The sequence below is a fragment of the Lepisma saccharinum genome, chromosome 29 (genome assembly GCF_977018435.1).
Source record: "Lepisma saccharinum chromosome 29, izLepSacc3.1, whole genome shotgun sequence".
NCBI classification, from domain to species: Eukaryota; Metazoa; Arthropoda; class Insecta; order Zygentoma; family Lepismatidae; genus Lepisma; species Lepisma saccharinum.
This window is the reverse complement of record NC_139257.1, coordinates 48,036,925-48,062,968: the sequence shown is the minus strand read 5'-3', so window position 1 is coordinate 48,062,968 and position 26,044 is coordinate 48,036,925. Positions and strand designations below refer to the sequence as shown.

General features: G+C 37.2%; 1 protein-coding gene across 1 annotated transcript in view; it reads right to left on the bottom strand.

Annotated features, from left to right (window-relative positions):
- The window catches only part of LOC145981604 (putative sodium/potassium/calcium exchanger CG1090), a 98,956-nt gene that overhangs the window by 22,222 nt on the left and 50,690 nt on the right, over positions 1 to 26,044 (bottom strand). Inside the window, exons 2-4 of the mRNA XM_083114965.1 lie at positions 12,716 to 13,322; positions 6,948 to 7,226; positions 305 to 405 (exon numbers count right to left, since the gene is read on the bottom strand). Coding sequence (XP_082971091.1) covers positions 305 to 405; positions 6,948 to 7,226; positions 12,716 to 13,319 — 984 coding nt within the window. The 5' untranslated portion in view covers positions 13,320 to 13,322. The remainder of the gene's footprint in view (positions 1 to 304; positions 406 to 6,947; positions 7,227 to 12,715; positions 13,323 to 26,044) is intronic.

Below are 26,044 nucleotides of genomic sequence, written 5' to 3'. Positions count from 1 at the left end.
CATCAATCCAATTTTTTCCCTCCTTACCGATTTCCTTTACATCCATCTCAACGTTATCCCTCCATCTTAGTCTTGACCTTCCTACAGGTCTCTTACCATCAGGTTTCCAAACAAGAATCCTGTAAACTCCTCTTTCCTCTCCACATGGGCTGCCAACCTAAGTCTTCAACCTTGTTGACTTGTTTGATATTATGGTAAAATTTTTGCAACATATAGCTTACAAATGGACATAAATTTGTAAAATGGCATATAAAGGTATTATCACAGAAGTTTGCAGGCGAATTCGCAAGAAAAAGTTTCTTACCTTCGCAAAGAACACTCCAATGACAACAGTGGCCAGTTCAGGTGCAGAGGACCCTGCCGCCATGAAAGTCGCACCTGCCACATCCGGAGTCAGCTTCAGCTCTGCAAGGAGAAGATAAGTTAGTGTACAGAAATAGATGCACAAATCTTGCATATTGATAAGGAATGATTAGCCTTGAGAGTGAGATTTTGATAATACATGTATCACTGAAAAATAGCAGTTACTGGTTTATTTTTCCAAGCTTTAGCTTCACCTTGTACCCATGATATTGTTCAGAGAAAGGTGTGCTGAAGTTAAAGTTCAAGAAAATGGAATCAGTATTCTCCAATGTCTAGATGACATAGTTCTCCTATGTGAGGATCAAACAGGTCTCAAGAAAATAATAAACAAAATGGAAAAAGTCCTCCAGAGTGGTTATAAAATTAAGATAAACTTGAAGATAATGATATGCAGCAGAAAATCTAAGCCCTTATGAAAAAACAATGATAGGTAGAGGCATGCATATTTCGTTTTTGACAAAAACACGAAATGTGAAATAACACATTGTAATGTTAATTTTTCATGTTTCTGAAAGGTGTGAGGTGCATTTTCCTACCCTGTCTTGTCACGAAATAATGCAAAATGAACTGCAAAATGCGAAATATACTCTTAAACACGAAATTTACCGTTTATATACAGACGCGACACTTTCTGAAGTCTAAAGTATCCTGAGAGTTATGCAATTCACGGAAAACTTATTAATTCTGCTGTAAATATTTGAGAAGCAAAAATGTACCCGTTTATACATAAATAAACATAATATTTTGGTAATGATTTAATGTGCTATTAGAAGATGTTTATTTTGTGTAGTAAGTGCAGTTTTTAAATCAAATTTGGGATTATATTTACATTTTTAAAACCAAAATGTCATTTTATATGTCCCTTTTTCACCACTTTAACACCCGAAATTGACTCAGATTTTGTACCGAAACTTTGATTTTTTATTTACCAAAAATATGTGCCTCTAATGATAGGGCAGGGGCGATTCCACCATGTAGGAAGTGAGGAACTTCCTACAGTTCATTTGTAATTATTTCCAGTTCTGTACTTTGAGTTTAAAGCACGTTATAAAATTATGAAAACAATGTAGGTTCGCTACTCAACTGTCAAGAGTTAATCTGCTATCACTCGCTCCCTCCAGATCTGCTGCCGAAAGACGACCCCGTCTGTCTTTGCCTGCCGCTGAGGAAGGTTTCTCGTCATCCTACAGCCAGATGGGTGAGCGGCAGTGGAAGGGAGGGAGGGGGTTGCTCAGTTTTACGAGATCATGAGGAAGCTTCAGTGGTATCCTCAATCAGTGATGCCAACCCTAATATAATAGTTCTAAACTTAGCAAAATTTGAACTTCGTTGGCACCTAGCACTCTGTGTTTGGCATAATGGGAAAATCCAGCATCATCTAATCTGTCAACATCATTCCTAATGTTGCTTAACTATAATAAACAATCAACAACGCAGTTCACCGCTCGAAAATAGCTGCATAAATTGAACTTAAACTACTACAGTCATCAAAAAAGATAATGATGATAATAATTGTATAATAATAATAATAATAATAATAATAATAATTGATCCTAGCATAATTTTATCACATTTAGCGTAATTTAAGAGATGAAACAGCACTTTTTCTCTTATCAGGAGGTTGGTATTGGCAAAGCTGTCCTCAATCCACACACGACAGGTAGGGAGGGCCTGCAGCTAATATTATAAATGCAATGGAATGGTTAGTACAAGGTACACATACAAGCGATATGTGTGATTGTATAATTGAATGCATATTCAAAAAATTTCCTCTGTCTGTTTACCATAACTTCCTACACCCAAGAAAATCCACGAGTTGCCACTGTGATAGGGAAGAAATGAATCGATGAAGAAGGCATTGGGGGTACAATAACTAATGGCATAAGATGCAGAAAAGAAATCACATGTAGAAGAACACATGGTAAAACTTCTACCAGAGGAAACAATTATTAACCTCTATGAACATGGATTTAGCTACACAGAAGTATCTAAATGCATTTGTCTGGAGCAATGTGAAACGTGGACAGTGGCTGAAGATGAACAGAAGCCTTTGAAATGTGATACTACTGGAGAATGTTGAAGGTCAATGGGTACGTGGAGTAACACAGGAAGATGTTTTGAAATTTGCACATTGCAAGAGAAGCCTGTGTAGCATAACCTGGTCATGGAAACATACGATACATACTGGGGGGGTCATTTTACTGACCTCAAGTCAGCCCATAACTGGTTGGTTGATCGCCCACCTTTGCTGAGGAATGTGAGTGTGAGGAAGGCAGTCTTGTCAGTGTGTAGGTCCTGGCCCCTCATGGGCTGTTGCACCATGGGTTAATTGAAGAAAGAATAAAGGGAAGAATCCACAAATATCACCCAACATTAGGCTTACCATACGTCCGGGATTAGCCCGGACAGTCCTGGGTTTTTAGAGCTGTCAGGGATTGCAAAATGTCCAGGGTTTCGAGAATCTGAATATGAAAATAGCTACCGGTATTGAATATTCACGACCTGAATTTAAGACAAACTAGCCATTTCTGAAAAAGTCATGTCTAGTGAAAAGTGCAACTGAGTCAACTAAGAGATAATGCTACCTAGAACAGAGAGGCTTCCTAAACATCAGAAAATGTATTATTCAATTAAACATTTGAAAATTAACTGATTGATTTTAGAAAATAATGTTAATATTTTTTCTTGTACAATTTATGCTTTAATGTTCCAGTAAAATATTAAGGCTTTTAAGTATTTCAATTTATTTTTAGTAAAAAACTGAAATTTAGCAGTAACGAGTTGATCGCCAATATGTCCTGGGTTGGACCCAAAAATATATGGTAAGCCTACCCAACATGCAAACTGTGATAGCTACAGAGAAAGCGAAAGACAGGAAAAATGGAGAAATGCAACAAAGTATGAACAACATAATACAAACAGTTCCACATCTCTCTTCTCTAAACCTGAAGGCAATCGAAACAAAAGAAGAAAGAAGAATGGAGGGATGAAAAATTGCAAGTGATCAGGAAAATAAAGGGGAAGAGAACAATATTTGAATGAAAAAAAAGGAGTTTGAGCAAAATACCTACCTCAGGTTTGAAACAGGCCCATAGCCAGGCAGGGGCCAGGGCCACCAGCCCCCCACCAGGCCCTTTGACATTAGGTAAAACTATTTTATTTTAATTTGTTTGAGGTGAAGAGTGTAAATGTAAACAGCAAATATTATTTTGTTCAGAACTTTGTTCGTTCATCTTGTTTATGAGCAGAAATCTAAGCAGCCGCAAGTGTTTACAAGATTATCTAGACTTTAGAAAGTTCTTTCATATGGGGCCTTCTTTATCTGTACCTTCACTGCCCCTTTTGCAGCTTCTCATATGACAGAAATCTGTGACTTTGACATCATCATCCACATTCCTTCCACATCTGCCTCAAATGTCAACAGATCCAAAGTTTTGGGAACGTAGAAGAGTTTTATTGCTTTGGCCGGGGTACAGTAGTGCCTGTGATTGAAGTGAATATTGTACATTTTAACTTGTATAAATATCTGTATGATCAAAAATAGTATGAAGTGTGTAGTATGGAATGGTGTCAATAGCAGTCATTAGCACTTCAAGAGATGTTTTAGAAGATATAGAAAAAAAACTGCAACTGCAATATTTGTATGATATTTCTAAATCTTATATTTTAAATTAACTTAATGACCCCCGACACACATAATTTACCTTCATTTAATACTGAACTTTATAAGTTTATTGATAAAATTACTGATCTGATATATCTATATAGTCGTCCTCCGTGGCCGTTCGATCTAAGGCTCTGTGCTTTGGACTCTCACTGCAGGATGGCATAAGTTTGAGTCTGCCTGGGTTCAGTCTCTGGGTTTTCAACCGGTGGCAACCCACCATTGTGAAGAAATTGGGGAGCTACGAGTGAGTAGCATATCCCGGTCTCGGAAATCTCTCATAATGGCTGGGGGTTCGATGTGCTGACCCCACGTCACCCCATTACTGGTTGAAGATCTCCACACCTCTAGGTAGGATTGTGGGAGGGAGACTGGCAGTCGGGAGGTCTGCCACAGGTTATTATATATCTATATGTCCCCATTGTGTCGTTTGCTGTATTAAAGTTCAATGGGGAATATGCCCTTTGGAAGACTTCCATCCCTCTGATCCCATAAATCATGATTTCCATCTCAATAATATTAATTATTAGCCATTATTATTTCCTGATTAATATTAACAAGAAAATTGATTTACAAATCAGAGATGGAGACATACTGAGGTGCATATTCCCCATTGTCCCTTAAGGTACATTCCACGAAAAGTGGTCCTACTCCATTTAAACAAAAGGAATTAATATGGAAATTATTATTGTTTTTAATTGCATTAAGGTTTAGATATTTGTGAGTGCATATAATTTGCACATTTCACCAATAAAAGTTACTAGCATCTGCAGCCTATGCGCTTCACTGACAAATGAAGTCAACATTTGATACATTTTAAAGTGTCACACACGTAACACACTTTTGTTAATGCTTTTCATGCATTCGACTCCTCCCCTGGAAATTTTCATCTACTTTTTTCAATTTATGGCAATTTATAAACGAAGCACTTTATTTCAACTCATTTTGCGTCATTGGTCTTCAGATATCGAATTTGGCACGAAACTTTCATAATTTGCAAAACTGAAACTATGTTAATTTGTAACTTTCACACGTTTTGAAGCTTCTTATACTACTACATTTGCTGCTGCTACTGGTACTAATGATAGAAGTAACTATTATGTAATCTTGGTTGTAACAAGTACTATGTTAATCATATAATGAACTTATGGGATGCTAAAATAAACTAAACTAAAAATGCTACTACTACTAGTAATATTAATAATAATAATAAAAACAATAATTTAAAATGTGCAAATTACATGCACTCACAAGTATCTAAACCTTAATGCAATTAAAAACAATAATAATTTCCATATTAATTCCTTGTGGGTTTAAACGTAACAGGTCAACTAAAGATCAAATTTTTCACATCAGACAGACACTTGAAAAAAAGTGGGAATATAATCAAAATGTCCATCAGCTATTCATTGATTTCAAAAAAGCATATGATTCGGTCAAAAGAAATAAATTATATAATATATTAGTAGAGTTTGGAATACCTAAGAAGCTTGTTAGTATGATAAAAGTATGCACCAGTGGAACAGAAATTAAAATTCGTGTGGGTATTAATGTGTCTGACAAATTTACAATTCATGATGGGTTAAAACAAGGAGATGCATTATCTCCATTGCTCTTTAATTTTGCCTTAGAATATGCTGTTAGGAAGGTAAAAGAAACTAAAGAAGGACTAAAATTAAATGGTGTGACTCAGTTGTTAGCATATGCAGATGATGTAGACTTATTAGGGGATGATATAAATACAATTAAGAATAATGCTAAAATATTTTTCAAAACTGCTAAAGAGATAGGTTTGGAAGTTAACAAAGAGAAAACTAAATATATGCTTACAGACCGAAACCAAGTGTTAGGTAATAATCAAAATCTAATTATTGATAACAACTCGTTTGAACCAGTTTCCAAATTCAAATACTTAGGAGTAATATTAACAAATGAAAATTATATTAAAGAGGAAAAAAAAAGCAGGCTTAATTCAGGAAATGCATGTTACTTCTCTCTTCATAAACTTTTGTCTTCTCGTTTAATATCTAAGAAACTAAAAGTTAAGATATACAAAACTGTAATTTTGCCTGTAGTATTATATGGGTGTAAAAACGTGGTCCCTTATAGTGAAAGAGGAACATAAATTCAGAGTATTTGAAAATAAGATCCTTAGGAAAATCTTTGGACCTAAAAGGGATGAGGAGACAGTTGAGTGGAGAAGGTTACATAATTTAGAACTACATAATTTGTATTCATGTCCAGATATTATTAGAATAATTAAATCAAGAAGACTTAGATGGGCAGGTCATGTGGCACGAATGGGAGAGGAAAGAGGAGTTTGCAGGATTCTTGTTGGGAAACCTGATGGTAAGATACCTGTAGGAAGGCCAAGACGAAGATGGAGAGACAACGTTGAGATGGACCTAATGGAAATCGGTAGGGATGGAAAAGAGTATATAGATCTTGCTCAAGATAGGGACAGATGGAAGGCCTGTGTTCCTGCAGCCATGAACCTTTGGGTTTAAGAAGGCTAGAGAGTTAGTTAGTTAGTTATAACAATTTAAAGTACCGATAATGCAATCATTTTAAAAATGAACCCCTCTTTGACAAAACTTCTGCATATGCAACTGGTCTGCATCACAATATTTTTGAGGGAAGGGGGGTTTCCTCGACATCTTCGATTCAACCCCCCCCCCCCCCTAGGAAAATTTCTGGCGACACCACATAAGTACTTCATAATGCTATGAAATTAGTTCATTGTGAATATTTTAATCCACTTTCATGTCTAGAACTTTAAATTTTCTGTGTAAAATGTCACACACTTAATGCTGGAATGCCCCTCAGTATGAAAAACACCACAACTGGAGAAACAATTTCCACATCGTAATCACCTACACTAAAAATAATAGCATGCATGCAACCTTCAACATCTACTCACCTTCACATATCCTATCGAGCGATGACACAAAGTAAACATCACAAACAATTGCAAGGCCAATGAACGTGTAGATGGCAACAATTAAATGTATTATGAGGCCCCCATGTTTCCTGGCTGTGGGGCCCATGAGTGGTCGGGGGAACTGCTCAATGGCAGGAGGGGTGCAATTATGCCTCCGAGGCCTCATCGTTGGAAGGTGATGGTGGTGGATGTGCTCAGGCTTGGATGTTGGAAGTTCCCTTGGGGGGATCACTATCATGCCTTTTTCATGGTTAGGCCCTGAAAATTGATGAACGCAAATTAATAAACACATCTAACTAATATTGTGTTGTAATCAATGGGGAAATTTGCATATGCATTTTGTATTGAAGTAGCAAACAGTTTCTGATAACCAGGGCCCGAATTTTGATGACATGTCATTTTTTTTCCTTGCATAGTATTCTGTATTCATTGCTCTTAAGTGTTAAAATCCTGAATCCCAACCGCTGGTTATAACAATGTGAATTTCATTGTGCATTTTTCATCATATTTTCTAGGAATGGGACCTATTAATCGGTACTCTATCGGTATCGGCCGATATAGGCATATCGGTGTATCGGTTTATCGGTAAAATTACCAATTATTTTACCGATCCGATATATTGATAAATATCTTATAATTTGGTGCAAAATTCTGCCATTTTGTTGTAATTTTTATGGATAATCTCCATGCCCTTCTTTCTAAAAAAGTAAATGTGTAAATATTCAACTTATTTTGCACTGCAGTCACCTTGAAACATTCATTTATTAAGGAGATCAATGATAATTTCAGGTTCTTCAAGGACCATTTCTAATTTTATATCGGATTGGTAGAATATCGGTTATCGGTATCGGCAAATTTTATATTGGTACTTTATCGGTATCGGCCAAAATTTCATATCGTCCCATCCCTAATATTTTCTATTTTTTTTAAAAAAAAGTTTTAGGCCATTTTTTAAAGTTTTAAATGATCATATTTTGATCATTTTTCACGTTTTTTTCATAATTGCAATAAAAGTAATGTAATTACATTACCTTTCACTTACTCGCTTTTAGTCAGGAACTGACATTTATCGCCTCGATGCCTCTAACAATGAAAAGAATTCTATCGCCACGCTATTGTAAGAACAAAGCAACATGTCGCTCGACATTACCTACTCGAATAATTTTGAATAAGTTATACATTTTTACAGATTTTTATATCTAAAATTCACATACAACTTGTAATTTCAGTTCTAACATTACAGAAATAAGAACTATCCCGTACTAACTGCCATACCCTGAAATAAAGACAAACACTTTTAAGTCATTATTAAGGTCATTTTATTTATATTTTTAGGTCATTGTATAGATAATTTTTAAAAATATTTTTAGGTAATCAAAATCTGGGCCCTGCTGATTACGTATTACAGTCTATCTACAGTCTATTGAGTAGGCATGTTCGATCTGCTTCTATGACAGACGCTTGTTATGATTATATTCAATTGTAAGTAAGAACTGTAGTTTTAAATTACAGATATACACAAAAAAGGCAATACTCGTACAACAAAAATATACATTTTATATCAAACATAAATGAGAGCAATGTGGCCAATAACTTCTGACGCTATGATAGGCCTCGAAATTGTGACTGTGCATTGTAAAAAACACTATTTGTTTTTATGTGTTTATGTATAATTATGTGTAATTAAGTATTGCATTGGTATTTCATATTTGTGTCACGGATGTCAAACCGCCCACACCTGGAAAGGGACTGACGACAAATTTAATCAGGAATTCACTCAACGCCTGAGAAGCATACACAGGGGACTTATTCCGGAAAGTGTCAAGTGACTGAAGTGGGCGGTGTTAGTGTTTTTTTTTACAGGTAAACCTCAATAGTACAGTGAACTCACAGACAAGGACGTATTTAGGAGGTTCCTCCCCCGAAAGACTTGTAGAGAATTAAAATTAAATAATGAAAATATACCTGGTTAGCACTTGTTGCATAATCGATGGTTATTCATTTCGTCTGAACATATTGGAAAGCAAGGATTACATTACGATCATTCAGCTTTGAAGGACAGTATCCAAGCTTTATGCATCCATACTACTATTTATGATAATGTGCATAAAATATTAATCAGGAACTTTACTTTTTGCCAACTGGATCTGAGATCCTACTTTGTTATTCAATAAATATTCAGTTCATATATTTTTGACATTAATTCCATTGCGAGGACAGTTGTTTTTATCAGGGTGCCCACCCCTTCAAGCATTTCTAGTCTGTGCCTTCATCCACTGGCACATCTCCCCCAAAATCATGTCATGCATCCTCCCAAATTATATTATTTGCACCCTCAAACCATATCGTAATCCCCACAAAGTAAATCTCAGGGTGATAATATAATATAGTTCCTCTTTCAAGGAACTCACACCTGCCCCCCTACATTTTCTTTGGGTAAATATAATTATGAATTAGTAACCCATGACAATAATTATGTGGATTTAATTTTCAGTGCAAATTTAAATTGTTAAAATAAAATTTAGAAATGCAGATTTGATATATGGACTTGCTTTAAATTAAGCAGCATACAACACTAAGCATTGAACTTTAAGAAGTGATGTTATTAATGAACATCGAGAATATCGCTTATGTCTTGTAATGCAGCTATACTATAAAACTTCACATTCACCTCAGTAAAGTGCCAAACACGCATTCTTGAAACAAATAATTGTGAGCAAAGCGAGCAACAAAATTTTTACATCCATATCTTTGCAGGCTTTCAAGAATATTAATTTAATAGAGTGTCAATACATTCTTAGCATCCCGAGATATTTAGTCCTTTCCAGCTTCTCTTTTGACACGTTCACGGTCGAAACGTCGCTAAATACAGTTTCCAAAATTTAATGTTCGAACAGTTTCCAAAATTTAATGGCCGCGGTGGCTCAGTCGGTAACGCGTCTGACTACCATGCTCAAGGTCCCGGGTTCGATCCCCGGCCGGTTCAAATCCGGGAACTTTTCTAACGGTGGAAGCGGCCCCGGCGCCCACCCAGCGTCGAATAACATGGGTACCTGGGGGAAACCCTGGGGGGTAAAGGCGGTCAGGGGCGTGATGCTGATCACATCACCCCCACTCACGACCGGATCAAGAAAGTGTGGGGCGTTACCCCCACACCCCCTATACGCCTTCATGGCGTGGTGCTATGCACAGGGGAACACTTTACTTTTTTAATGTTCGAACTCTCTCTTTCCACTACAGAAATCTCTTTACATTCTAAGCTTTAACACTTTATCAAGAGCTTCCTGTCTCCCCCTTCAAATTTAATACTGAATCCTACCACCAAAATTTTCATGCAAATTTTAGATTTACTGTTGATATTGAAGAGTGGATATTGCCTCCTCCAAAACATTAATTCTCAGTCTCCACACCAGAATTTCCGCATCAGACTGACAATAGTAATACACAAGAGTTGGATACCCCCTTAATTTAATGCTCAATCCCTCTCTAACTAAAATATATGTCATAATCTAAGACCTAGAGTTGGATACTGTCCCCCCAACATTTAATTCAGAACCCCCCCCCCCTTTTCGATAACACCTGGTGTTTGTTAAACACTTTCTTTTCTTCATCTATTGGATGAAATACGATGCATTTAAGGTGCTTAAATTTTTACATATATTTTGGAAAAATATATTATAGTATTTGAAGGGGAAAATCCTCCAAAAATCTCGATGGCGCACCCTGCGCCATAATCCCCCTTGTGGGCACCCCTTGTTATTATACTAATTTTGGTGATTTTAACTACAGCTAAGCTAGATAATGAATTTGCGCTGTTATCTCTATTCTTATGCTGTCATTTTACCTATTTGTGTAATAATACTTAATATGATACTAATTAACTCATACATTTAATTAGTACTTATTTAATATAATTATAATATATAATTATTTTAATTTAAACATTATTATTATTATTATTATTATTAGCTATTATCATCATTTCTGAGACACTTGGTTTGGACCCCCCCCCCTCGAAATGTATTTCTAGATACCTGCCTGCTCATAGACATACCTGGGGTAAGATCCTTTTTTTCTTTGCGAGGGGAGTATAATACTGTTATAAACAGTATTTGTTTTTTATGTGTTTTATGTATAATTATGTGTAATTAAGTACTGTATTGGTATTTCGTTTTGTGCGTTAATGAGTGTGTGTGTGATCTGCTACATCGTAAATGAGTGTTAGCTTAATTTCACTCTAAATTTCTGTATTCTGTAATTCTTGGTTCTTTCATGATTTATCGAAGAGTGTTTAAATTAACCAATAGAATCTGACCTTTCACCCCCACCCCCTTCCCCCCGCGACGAAGGAGCGAGTCTAAATATGGTCCCTCTGGCGGAGGGCGAGACAGACAAGACAGTGACACTGAGATTTGGAGAGTGTGTTTGTAGAGATATGGACTTCAGCAGCCTTCTTATCAGTGTACAAAGCATCGCTGCGGTTCCGCCGATTCCATGATGCCGTTCCGCCGTTGGGTCACATTAGAGAAATGTGTGTGTGTGTGTGAGGTAAATTAAAGAACGTAAATGAAAGAATCCGAGCTGAACTGTTGGGCATGCGGGAAAGTCTCCACGGGGCTCTTCCCAAGCTCTTCCCCCGTGGCAGTGTTGCCAACTTAGCTCTCTTGGAGCCAGATCTGGCTCTTTCGTGCAATCGTTTGCATGTGAACTGGGGCGCCCTCCCCCGTGCCCCACAATGATGCCATCACTGGTTCCGGCTCACATAGACCAACTTTTGCCATGACTATACATTTTGCACGTGACGTGATATTGTTATATTGGCTGCGTCGCCCCACCTCCTCTTATATCCCCAGCTACTTTTTTACAGTGTCGTGTTGACGTGTAATTGGCATAATATTGTTATCAGAGAATCCTTTATTTTAGATTTCGTACGACCATGAGATGGGTGATGCCGCTGGATCTAGATGGTGGAAACTAAGAATAAATTGTCATCAATTTAGAGTTAACAGCGCCCCACCCCTTTGACAACTAACATTACTCTAGGAAGCACTTCGAAAATCTAGCTCCTTGAAAGCCAGTTTTAACTCCATTTAAAGTGAAATTTAGCTCTCTTATGCGCATCAAGTTTGGCAACACTGCCAGGATGGCCGTAGGAGGCAAGAAGAAATGCATTGGGCATATGGGAGTATTATTTGATTTGTTCTTTTGGGAATATCAAACTTCCGATGGAATAGAAAATTATATCAACGGGAAGAGGGCTTTTTGAAGATGCATTTGACCAGCGGAAAAGTCGAAACTTCCATTTGATTAGCCGTAACTTGATGTTGAAGTTGATTCCCCATAAGGAATACATGGGATTCCGAAAATTCTTATTCATCATATTTTTCAAATAGCGTGTCCACTTTAAATAATCAACATAAAAAAAAACGCTTCCACTTGCAACATGAAGAGAAATTCATACTCTTGATAAGCCCAGGGTTTTTCTTTTATTAGCAGTGCCCATTCGGACGATATTGAAATAAATTCACAATTGGTGCGTAACTGTACCTCCTCCCCTTAATAGTGTAATAAATTTATATAGCCCATTTCTGAGACTCTCAAGCTCGCATTGTTAATTCTGAAAGTTCTTGCATATGTCAATTTTTTCTTCGGTTTTGGGTGCTCAGGTGAGAAACAGGATGGAAACCCGCAGGACCAACAACAAGCCGAATTAGTTCTTTACTTTGCTTTTCACTTAAATCACTTACCTTTTTCTTCTACAAGAACTGCACACTTCCATTCGATGTCGGCCAAAAAACTGAGTTGAATTCGAATAATCGTCCAGCCTTCTGCAAACTTGACAACGTCCATCAAAACTTGTTCTTTGGCCAGGCTGGCGTCGTTGATTTCTGCCGCTGTCGAATTTTCATTCAAAGATTCATCAAGTTTTTGAAAAGAGTTTATATGTTCCTCTAAAGAGTCGAGAGATTCCGAAACTGAATCTGTGAGATTTAAAATTTCCTTCGGAATTTCTTTAATTCGTTTACTTGCGTTCGATGAGTTTAAAACTTTCTCTACGTCGTGTACGAATATTCTCAAGTCCTTTAACACTCTTCTAGCAGTTTGAATCGACGAGTTGAAAAGTTGTTTTGGTTTTGAATCAGCCTTCAGCTCATCTAAAATACTTTTAGATGAGTTTATATCCATTTCTATTTTACGAGTATCGTTTAAAACCTTGCTAATATCTCTATTCGCCTTCCAAATGTCATCTTTTTCGTTTACGCAAGGGACGCGTACTTCGATGGCATGAACGAGAGTGCACAGAAGAAATAAACCACACGCTAGATGCCATGTGTTATGCCGTAACCTCATTTGCTGGAATGGATAAGAAAAAACACCAATATTAGCAGAGCTACAAAAAGCATTAAACAAACATAACAGAGTAGCATTAACATTTAACACATCAGTAATAGTGAAATTAATATTTAAAATGACGCACACACAAACTTTCACAGTGTGGAGAAATTCAAGACAAGAGTGTTGCAGGACAGGCACGTATCCAGGAATTCCTTTCGGGGGGGGGGGGTGATCACCATTCTTAATGGGGTATAGATAGAACCTCACAATTGTATGTTTAAGGCAGTGGTGGCAATTGGGTTCCAAAACAGGGGGAGGGGGTTGGCAAGGAAAGTTTACTTTATCTTGGTAGAGAAGGCTTAGCATTAAGAGGCCATAGTGTGATAGTGTGGAGGCAAAAGTATGGGGAGCAACTATCCCCTAAATCGTCGCCACTGTTTAAGGCTGTCATTTTATTCGGGACGTGAAATCGGAACACTTTTCACCACACGACTCCTCTGTTTCCAAGCACAAACATTGTCTGTCGGAACCATCTCAGTATGTGGGTATGTCCATTTCTTCTCATCGGGCATCAAAACATATATGTACCAGAAGTGTTTTTTTGAAGCCGTTAGGCACGGGATGGACAATCCACTCGACAACGCGAGATTCAAACTGTGGGCTGCAAACTGGACGCACACAGTTCTCGAATATTTCTCTCTGATTCGAGCCTGTTTCCTCCCATGTTTGCAGCTCTTATAAAAGCCGAAACCCACAAAATTGTTCATATTCGGGCCTAAGCACTCGCAAGTGTTCAAAATTGTCTGTCACAGCTTCCGCAGTCTTGTCATATATCGGCACGAAACAAAGGAAGTCTTGTATAGGATACAGCTGGATCGCGAAACTAATGCACAATGAAAACCCTTCCGTTCCCAACACATCTAATGTTTTGTCTCCAGATATGATCACATGCTTACTCATTTATATCCAGGAGGGTTGGTTGGGTCATAACCCCATTTGACACAGTATGTTCCTTAAAAAAGAACGTCAAAGACAGGAAAACATGGCAAAATGAGGACTGACCACCAGAAATAGTATGCGTAACCCCTCTCCCTTCCGAAAATCCTGGGCACGCCTCTCTTTATCTCGGACACATTTTTTTAAAACCAACTCAGCAGAAGTTTTAATCATTTCGTATTGGAGACTGAAGTAAGATGCGTTCTTTCTGCAGGTTTCGATATTATCCTTTAGGGTGCTGTCACCTGCCTTCGCACCTAACCTTAACAAAGCCCTAATTTTCCATCCTTGTGACTAATCTTCAAGACTTAGGAAGATTTCAGACTGAAGGGACACGCGATCCATGTCGTTTGGAAGGAGCCAATCAACAGCAACGTTTCACACCGTAGCGACACAAAAGGCCGCACAAACCTACTTTCGACTTGTGAAATCCTCAGGCGACACGGTGTGAAATCTCCCTTAGTAGGCCATCGTCATCTAGAAGTGGTAGCTCTTGTTGACCACAGAAGAAAAAATCTCCTCAACATTTGGGAATGCCCCTCAGTTTTCTTCTTTCTCCTTTATTATCTGCGCTTGTTCACTATACAATCTTACGATTCGACATACACAGGACATGTACTATGCAGACATTTTAACGAAAAATCAGTCGAAGTCAAGGGTGGCTCGGTGGCTCATGAACACTGACTGATCACCAATCGACTGTATGAACTGTCACACTTACCTCTGAAGTCTCATTAACTGATTCTGTTGTACAGTTAGAGAAAGTAGTTTGTGGGCCACGTGAACTACGTTTTCGTAACATCTTAAAGCCTGTTGTCTATGCAACCCAAATATCAAATTTATCGCTTAGGTTTGCCTGGCGGACCTGGATTCTCGGGAACGATTGAGTATTGACAGCAGCGTGAGTCATACTCCCACGCCCAGCCACAACAAACAACAGCTGGGTGCCGTGAGACCTCCAGTTTCAGGAATTGGTTTCTTAACAACAGCTACTCGTAAGGAAATGTTCTCTTTACTGATATTAGAGTCATTGTCATCAAGAAAGTTCATCATCATCGCGCAATACACATGCTGTCAACCCAGAAATCCTTGAAAAAGATTGAAGTTAAAAACAACTACTTGATAAGACGATTCGATATTCATTAGTAGCAACTTAGAATTTTGTGTAAGGCATGGATCATCATGTCCTATCATCCACTTCATAGCTTCATTAATCATCCTCATCGCCTTTGTTGACGCAAGTGCTTGAAAAGCAATATAAAATAAGCAAAATTTATAAATTAGTAAATGACATTTTCAGCGGTTTCACGCAGCGACTCAGTTGCATGTAGACAAAGTTTCATTAATCGGGAACCAAGGGCCCCCTCGTTCTGCTTCATTGTCATTTTCCCTCTACTTTGCCTGCCGCGATTAACCTGATGTTGATTAATGCAATATTAATTAAAACAACCAACCAACGAAACAATCCACAAAGTGCACCAAAGCGGCGCATATTATGAATAGGTAAACTATGTGATATTATGCTAATTTAGAATTTAGTAATAAAATGGAAATTTTGGGGGTCCAGTTAAGTGGTTACGCATCCATTATGTAATCGCGATATCATCAAATTGTACGATGTGTGTCTACACCTACGTAAAGTGCCAGTCCCCGTGATGTAATATGTAGCGCAAAGCCAGACCTTTAAGATCAAATTTGTTTCGTTATTGTAATTATTAGTAATTACCTCAGTTTTCTTCCTCTGAAGTTAAATTATTCATGACGATTTATGATTAGATTAAACACATGAATAAACATACACAATAAACCCTTTTTGGTCGGAACTCGAACTCGGAATCTTGTTCGGCAAGAAATAGAAATATCCATAAGGCATGAGTGTTTCATTGGAGATGTTCCTGTCATTTTATCACTAATGTTTTTTCTTTAATATACAATAATAAATCGTAACTACCTAAAAATAAATATTATATTGCATTTTCACATGCATATGTTTTTTTACGGTTAGAGTGTGAACTGGCACCTGTTTATTTAGATTATTCTTTATGTTTCGTGTGTAGTTAAAGATAGGAAAAATGCTTGTGGAACGATTAGGGCTATAAGAATTCCGCCCGTGACGGAGTGGTTAGCACAGTGCGCTACGATGTCTGGCGTCCTGGGTTCGAATCCCGCCGTGGGTATGGGTGTTCTTTGTGAGTGCCCCTTCATCAATTTCATCATATCACTCATTCTCATCGTCGCGATTAGCAAAATGTGAAAGAAAAACTAAGCTAAATAAGAAAATAAAAAGAGGTTATAAGAAGTATTCTTATTTCCGGACGTGTCCTAGATTTTAGAGTTGTGTCTGGCCTCCGGAAGGAATTTGAAAGAAATCACAAATGTCTTATATTTTTGGCATCACGTAACTTCAAATTAGATGGAGAAACAGAAAATCTAAGGGAAGTCTGAGATAACGTGGTTCCTTGGAGAAGTATGCTTAAATCAAAGAGTGTGCACGGTTGCTACTGGATGTTCAGAAAAAAGAATACAATCCCAGCTCAGAAATTACTTCCCGATTTTCTAGATCCGGAAAAGTCAGGATATATGTATAAAAATGCTTACTTTGTGAAGTTTTATCGATACTATAATAAGTGTCGGTAATTTGTTCGAAGCAACAAGTTTCATTCCAGAAATTACATAAACAGTCCTTATTGCAGAAATAAGGCACACAATTCTGTTTTTCCCAGTGTATATTAGTTTCTTACATTTCAATAAACAAGAACTTCCAGACTCTGTTTACGAAATTGTGAACTTTTTCCTTCCCGAATTCATGGATTGTTTACCCTTCTTGGCCCCGTCTCGACGAAAAACGTTCTGTTTTGCATACACAAGTTGAAATCACATACGGCCATGCTATTAATTAGCAGTTCAGGAATTTTGAGCTCAACCGTTCACTTCAACATTCATTTTTGAGCTGAAGATGTGTCATATTCTCGTTATATGCTAAGATGTCCTAGTAACCTATTATATTTACTGCAAATGCGTTCGTGTCCAACGTTTTGAGACAATTTGTCCTACTTTCCGCTGAAGAGTGATCTGATGAATCTATTTGTGATGAAAACTGTTTTTACTCAAATTCTAACATAATTTATTCCATCATTTCCTACAACTTCTATTACCTTGTTATTACCTCCAATGCTTACACGACTTTTCCTTCGTGCTCGATCTTTGGATTCAGAAATGTTTACAACACCCCCATCTCCCGCGTGTAAATAGCAGGCAACAACACTCTGGAAGATCATAATGTATACAACTTGTTTCCAACATATTTTACGAAAATATGAGAATGTTAGCTTTATATAACTGTGGATTGGAACGAACGAAATAAAATACCTGTTTTATACGCACACTGGAACGAGGGCAGAATTGCTGTGAGTCACTCTGGCAGTGAAGGTCACTGATCGAAGCAGTTGGTGCTTGCTTACTACAAGCAGGCGCCTTATCTCTGCTGAAGGAAACACGGAAATCTTCGTTACTTTTTTTTTCGCCCGACTAATGGTGAACATTTACAGGAACGTAAGGAGTAGTAGCGTATTCTATTGGAATTAGATTTCGTGACGTTTAAAAGATATCATAACGATATGTAAATCTCTTTTGTGACCTACACTGAACTTATGTTAAAGTTGCATTGACATGTGAAAGCGGAAATTTAGAGATCCTTCTTCCTTACGACTTCTAAACAATGGAAGAGTGTGGTGAACGTGAAACTACTTATTGTACGCAACAACGATATGTATTATACAAATGGACTCGAATCAAAAACCCTATTACATCACAGGAAGTGATTTTTAAGACAATTCTACCACGTATCCAACGTAACCAATATTCAGATTGATTCCAAGCTTCTGTTTGGGTTATTTTGTGTCGTATTTTTACCTCTTGCGATAATCGCGACGATAAAGATGATGGGTACTGATACGAATGCCATGCTACATCTAAGCCTCAACAGGTTTAGAACCTGGATCCTCCGGCATTGTAGAGAGTTACGGTGATTTTGATTCTTATTTTAATTTGGTATTTTAAGTCCACTTTATGCACAATAAGGCTAATCGGGACTGCATCTACAGTTTAAAGTGGGATCCGAACCACTGTGTGTCTCCACCGGGTATCGAACCAGGGACTCCTTGATTACAAGGCGACGCCGCTACCATTGCGCCATCGGGAAGGCTAAGAGAGGAAGTTACGGTGACTACGCTAATGAAGAATTGAAAGTAGCAGAACAACTAAGCTATTCTTTAGTCAATATTGGGATTGTTAATGAATATTATGAATGTCAGTTCAAATTGGGAAAAAAACGAAATTGGGAAATTTCCAGAGTGCCGTTACAAATCGTTAATTTTTCTCTTTCCGCGCAGTACTTTGTTGCTAGATATTTGAATACTAAGATGTAGAAAGTGCTACATTTTCAGTGTGTGGAATTGAGATCTATTTCTGATTTGATTTTGATTTGATTTGATGTTTTAAGTCCACTTTATGCACAGCACTAAGGCTAATCGGAACTGGACTAACAGTTTAAAGTGGGATCCGAACCACTTGTGCCTCCACCGGGTAAAGAACCCGGGACCCCTTGATTTCAAGGCGAAGACGAAGAACACTGCGCCATCGGGGAGGCCCAGATTTATTTCTGAGAATGCAGTAGTGGGAAAAGGATCACCACACATGTTTTGATTATAGAGCAGAAGGGTCAACCGCCTTCCTATACTCTGTACCAGAGGCGTCTCGTGAACGCATGCGGTGCATGCGTCAATTGTGGGGAAAAAGGACAGCTTGCTCTGCGACGACATTCATGAGCATTTCTACATTCTAATTTCTTCATATAGGAGAAGTATTTATTTTACACGAGAGCGCTCAATTATACGCTTATATTACATTTCTTGGATCTGAAGTGATGCATGCATCAATTGTGGGAGACGAATTATTACTTTATTTCACTTCAGATCCAAGAAATGTAATATAAGCTAAAGCCCGCATCACACGGAACTGGAAATCCAGTAGGTATACCCTAGTTGGCGCTGGACTGGCTACCAATTTGCTAGTTTTCGCCTCACACGATACTTATCAGCGTACTTGTCGATACATTTTTGTTCCCATACGAGGGAAGTTGTAATGGCGGCCGCGTGAGATGTAAACAATGTATCACTTCACAGTTTTAAAAGCCGATAACTATTCAACCGAGAGGAATAACGTTTCGTATAAGACGTTATTAGGTACAAAACAATGGCGCTGCTTAAATACATACTTTACAACGTTTACTGTACACGTATGGAAGAATATTTTAGTTGTTTCAAATGTAAACACCGTGCACTCAGCATAGATGGTGTAACTCAATGCGCCTTTCATGCTGTATACGTTATACATTGCTGGAGTAACACTCGCAAACCACAGACAAAAGCGCTCCTTTGCACACTCACAGATTATCTTCACATGGCGAAACTTTGCTCTGATTGGCTGTTCCACAGAATCCAGTCGAGGAAAGCAAGTAGCAATTAGAACATGTCCTATTCCTCCAAACCAGTCAAGCAGTCAGCCAGGCGGCCATGATTGCTACCTAGAAAGTTAGTTCAGCGCCAACTAGGGCATTCCTACTAGAAATGCAGTTCCGTGTGATAGGGGCTTTAGTTCAGCGCTCTCGTGTAAAATAAATGCTTCTCCTAAAAGTAAAAAAAAAAGTAAAGTAAAGTGTTCCCCTGTGCATAGCACCACGCCATGAAGGCGTATAGGGGGTGTGGCGGTAACGCCCCACACTTTCTTGATCCGGTCGTGAGTGGGGGTGATGTGATCAGCATCACGCCCCTGACCGCCTTTACCCCCCAGGGTTTCCCCCAGGTACCCATGTTATTCGACGCTGGGTGGGCGCCGGGGCCGCTTCCACCGTTAGAAAAGTTCCCGGATTTGAACCGGGAACTTTTCTAACGGTGGAAGCGGCCCCGGCGCCCACCCAGCGTCGAATAACATGGGTACCTGGGGGAAACCCTGGGGGGTAAAGGCGGTCAGGGGCGTGATGCTGATCACTGAAGAAATGAGAATGTAGAAATGCTCATGAATGTCGTCGCAGAGCAAGCTGTCTTTCTCCCACAATTGACGCATGCGCTGCGCCAGGTATTCCTGGACCAAGCGAAACAAGTCTCTGCGTAAGTAGTGACGCGAGACGGCTCCACCAATGAACACGTGAGAGGGAACAGGATTGCGTGGAGGGGGATAGCAACTGCAGTTAGCAGCCTTCCCAGCAGCGTGTACTGCTTCGCTCTGCCTATTCCATTCCCTCCCCTTCTATGCCGCTATGCAGGTCCGTAGCCAGGACATTTATTTCGGGGGGGGCTCATCCCTTAGCATATGCGTCGCCAGAAATATTTGTAGAGGGAGCAGGCGACTAATAAAACTTGATTATTAGAAATAATGATGACAACAATTATTACCACTGTTATAATTATCATTTTACAATACTAACTATTATAAGTTATTAAAAATAAACCAATTTTAATCCAAATTTATTATTATTATTATTATTATTATTATTATTATTATTAAGACGTTGCTACTCGATCCACCGTATGAGTGACAATCCAACACAAGCGTTGTCCATTATTTTTCTTACTTTTGTACAGCTAGTGTACTGAAATTCATAGTTATTGTATTTTGTTATTAACATTTACACATTCCGTTAAAAAAAAAGGCCTGAAAAAAAGAGCCAAATTTTACTAAAATCTATATTGTGCGACTCTCAAACGGAAAACTACACATTTTGAGAGCTGTGGATCCATTTATTCTTGGTATTAAATGGTAGAATATAAAAATATTATAACCTGGTTTCTCTATTGTACACTAATTTTTTTTCGATCCAATGTTTAATTCTGATAAGGTAGTAGAAATAATTACCACTATCACTATTTAAATTAGATATTTGTAGGATTTCGGGGACTTCAGCCCCCTTAGCCCTCCCTACGTGCCTGCCGCTACGAGTGACTTTGCTCCACAGATTCCGGAAATAGAGTATAGTAGAGGGTAGTTAGGTAATTGGGCACATTATCCATTGTCTACAGTAGCTACCATAGCTACCTATTGTAACAGTACGTTCTTTCGTCTTCACGCATAATTTCTATTGGTGGGAATCGAAGCTACGACAGACCTTTACTACATATACGTTGCTCTGACCAACTACTCCTGGGCGCCCACCAGAATCATGTACTGCATCACTGACAAAAATTTCAGCTGAAGACGAGAGAAGACGTAGTGTCAAAGCAAGTATAGTTTAAAGCACTAGACGATGGATAATGTCCAATTGACATTGCATGCTAAGAGTTCTAATATGTTCTATTGGGTTTCGCTGCACGAACGGAATCTTTCTTTTCTCGCACAATTTAAATTCGATACAAGTTGCGTATTGTTTCATTGAAAAAAGTTTCTGGACCGTATTTAAATTCATCCGAAAAAAGTTCCTGGATCGTATTTAAATTCATCCGAAAAAAGTTCCTGGATCGTATTTAAATTCATCCGAAAAAAGTTCCTGGATCGTATTTAAATTCATCCGGAAAAAGTTTCTGGACCGTATTTAAATTCATCCGAAAAAAGTTCCTGGATCGTATTTAAATTCATCCGAAAAAAGTTCCTGGATCGTATTTAAATTCATCCGGAAAAAGTTTCTGGACCGTATTTAAATTCAACCGAAAAAAGTTTCTGGACCGTATTTAAATTCATCCGAAAAAAGTTCCTGGATCGTATTTAAATTCATCCGAAAAAAGTTCCTGGATCGTATTTAAATTCATCCGAAAAAAGTTCCTGGATCGTATTTAAATTCATCCGGAAAAAGTTTCTGGACCGTATTTAAATTCATCCGAAAAAAGTTCCTGGATCGTATTTAAATTCATCCGAAAAAAGTTCCTGGATCGTATTTAAATTCATCCGGAAAAAGTTCCTGGATCGTATTTAAATTCATCCGAAAAAAGTTCCTGGATCGTATTTAAATTCATCCGGAAAAAGTTTCTGGACCGTATTTAAATTCAACCGAAAAAAGTTTCTGGACCGTATTTAAATTCATCCGAAAAAAGTTCCTGGATCGTATTTAAATTCATCCGGAAAAAGTTTCTGGACCGTATTTAAATTCATCCGAAAAAAGTTCCTGGATCGTATTTAAATTCATCCGAAAAAAGTTCCTGGATCGTATTTAAATTCATCCGGAAAAAGTTTCTGGACCGTATTTAAATTCAACCGAAAAAAGTTCCTGGATCGTATTTAAATTCATCCGAAAAAAGTTCCTGGATCGTATTTAAATTCATCCGAAAAAAGTTCCTGGATCGTATTTAAATTCATCCGGAAAAAGTTCCTGGATCGTATTTAAATTCATCCGAAAAAAGTTCCTGGATCGTATTTAAATTCATCCGGAAAAAGTTTCTGGACCGTATTTAAATTCAACCGAAAAAAGTTTCTGGACCGTATTTAAATTCATCCGAAAAAAGTTCCTGGATCGTATTTAAATTCATCCGGAAAAAGTTTCTGGACCGTATTTAAATTCATCCGAAAAAAGTTCCTGGATCGTATTTAAATTCATCCGAAAAAAGGTCCTGGATCGTATTTAAATTCATCCGGAAAAAGTTTCTGGACCGTATTTAAATTCAACCGAAAAAAGTTTCTGGACCGTATTTAAATTCATCCGAAAAAAGTTCCTGGATCGTATTTAAATTCATCCGAAAAAAGTTCCTGGATCGTATTTAAATTCATCCGAAAAAAGTTCCTGGATCGTATTTAAATTCATCCGGAAAAAGTTTCTGGACCGTATTTAAATTCATCCGAAAAAAGTTCCTGGATCGTATTTAAATTCATCCGAAAAAAGTTCCTGGATCGTATTTAAATTCATCCGGAAAAAGTTCCTGGATCGTATTTAAATTCATCCGAAAAAAGTTCCTGGATCGTATTTAAATTCATCCGGAAAAAGTTTCTGGACCGTATTTAAATTCAACCGAAAAAAGTTTCTGGACCGTATTTAAATTCATCCGAAAAAAGTTCCTGGATCGTATTTAAATTCATCCGGAAAAAGTTCCTGGATCGTATTTAAATTCATCCGAAAAAAGTTCCTGGATCGTATTTAAATTCATCCGGAAAAAGTTTCTGGACCGTATTTAAATTCAACCGAAAAAAGTTTCTGGACCGTATTTAAATTCATCCGAAAAAAGTTCCTGGATCGTATTTAAATTCATCCGAAAAAAGTTCCTGGATCGTATTTAAATTCATCCGGAAAAAGTTCCTGGATCGTATTTAAATTCATCCGGAAAAAGTTTCTGGACCGTATTTAAATTCATCCGAAAAAAGTTCCTGGATCGTATTTAAATTCATCCGGAAAAAGTTTCTGGATCGTATTTAAATTCATCCGAAAAAAGTTTCTGGATCGTATTTAAATTCATCCGAAAAAAGTTTCTGGATCGTATTTAAATTCATCCGAAAAAAGTTTCTGGATCGTATTTAAATTCATCCGAAAAAAGTTTCTGGATCGTATTTAAATTCATCCGAAAAAAGTTTCTGGATCGTATTTAAATTCATCCGAAAAAAGTTTCTGGATCGTATTTAAATTCATCCGAAAAAAGTTTCTGGACCGTATTTAAATTCATCCGAAAAAAGTTCCTGGATCGTATTTAAATTCATCCGAAAAAAGTTTCTGGATCGTATTTAAATTCATCCGAAAAAAGTTTCTGGATCGTATTTAAATTCATCCGAAAAAAGTTTCTGGATCGTATTTAAATTCATCCGAAAAAAGTTTCTGGATCGTATTTAAATTCATCCGAAAAAAGTTTCTGGATCGTATTTAAATTCATCCGAAAAAAGTTTCTGGACCGTATTTAAATTCATCCGAAAAAAGTTTCTGGATCGTATTTAAATTCATCCGAAAAAAGTTTCTGGATCGTATTTAAATTCATCCGAAAAAAGTTTCTGGATCGTATTTAAATTCATCCGAAAAAAGTTTCTGGATCGTATTTAAATTCATCCGAAAAAAGTTTCTGGATCGTATTTAAATTCATCCGAAAAAAGTTTCTGGACCGTATTTAAATTCATCCGAAAAAAGTTCCTGGATCGTATTTAAATTCATCCGGAAAAAGTTCCTGGATCGTATTTAAATTCATCCGGAAAAAGTTTCTGGACCGTATTTAAATTCATCCGAAAAAAGTTCCTGGATCGTATTTAAATTCATCCGGAAAAAGTTTCTGGATCGTATTTAAATTCATCCGAAAAAAGTTTCTGGATCGTATTTAAATTCATCCGAAAAAAGTTTCTGGATCGTATTTAAATTCATCCGAAAAAAGTTTCTGGATCGTATTTAAATTCATCCGAAAAAAGTTTCTGGATCGTATTTAAATTCATCCGAAAAAAGTTTCTGGATCGTATTTAAATTCATCCGAAAAAAGTTTCTGGATCGTATTTAAATTCATCCGAAAAAAGTTTCTGGACCGTATTTAAATTCATCCGAAAAAAGTTCCTGGATCGTATTTAAATTCATCCGAAAAAAGTTTCTGGATCGTATTTAAATTCATCCGAAAAAAGTTTCTGGATCGTATTTAAATTCATCCGAAAAAAGTTTCTGGATCGTATTTAAATTCATCCGAAAAAAGTTTCTGGATCGTATTTAAATTCATCCGAAAAAAGTTTCTGGATCGTATTTAAATTCATCCGAAAAAAGTTTCTGGACCGTATTTAAATTCATCCGAAAAAAGTTTCTGGATCGTATTTAAATTCATCCGAAAAAAGTTTCTGGATCGTATTTAAATTCATCCGAAAAAAGTTTCTGGATCGTATTTAAATTCATCCGAAAAAAGTTTCTGGATCGTATTTAAATTCATCCGAAAAAAGTTTCTGGATCGTATTTAAATTCATCCGAAAAAAGTTTCTGGACCGTATTTAAATTCATCCGAAAAAAGTTTCTCGACCGTATTTAAATTCATCCGAAAAAAGTTTCTCGACCGTATTTAAATTCATCCGAAAAAAGTTTCTCGACCGTATTTAAATTCATCCGAAAAAAGTTTCTGGACCGCATTTAAATTCATCCGAAAAAAGTTTCTGGATCGTATTTAAATTCATCCGAAAAAAGTTTCTGGACCGTATTTAAATTCATCCGAAAAAAGTTCCTGGATCGTATTTAAATTCATCCGAAAAAAGTTTCTGGACCGCATTTAAATTCATCCGAAAAAAGTTTCTGGACCGTATTTAAATTCATCCGAAAAAAGTTCCTGGATCGTATTTAAATTCATGCGAAAAAAGTTTCTGGACCGTATTTAAATTCATGCGAAAAAAGTTTCTGGACCGTATTTAAATTCATCCGAAAAAAGTTTCTGGACCGTATTTAAATTCATCCGAAAAAAGTTTCTGGATCGTATTTAAATTCATCCGAAAAAAGTTTCTGGATCGTATTTAAATTCATCCGAAAAAAGTTTCTGGATCGTATTTAAATTCATCCGAAAAAAGTTTCTGGACCGTATTTAAATTCATCCGAAAAAAGTTTCTCGACCGTATTTAAATTCATCCGAAAAAAGTTTCTGGACCGTATTTAAATTCATCCGAAAAAAGTTTCTGGACCGTATTTAAATTCATCCGAAAAAAGTTCCTGGATCGTATTTAAATTCATCCGAAAAAAGTTCCTGGATCGTATTTAAATTCATCCGAAAAAAGTTTCTGGACCGCATTTAAATTCATCCGAAAAAAGTTTCTGGACCGTATTTAAATTCATC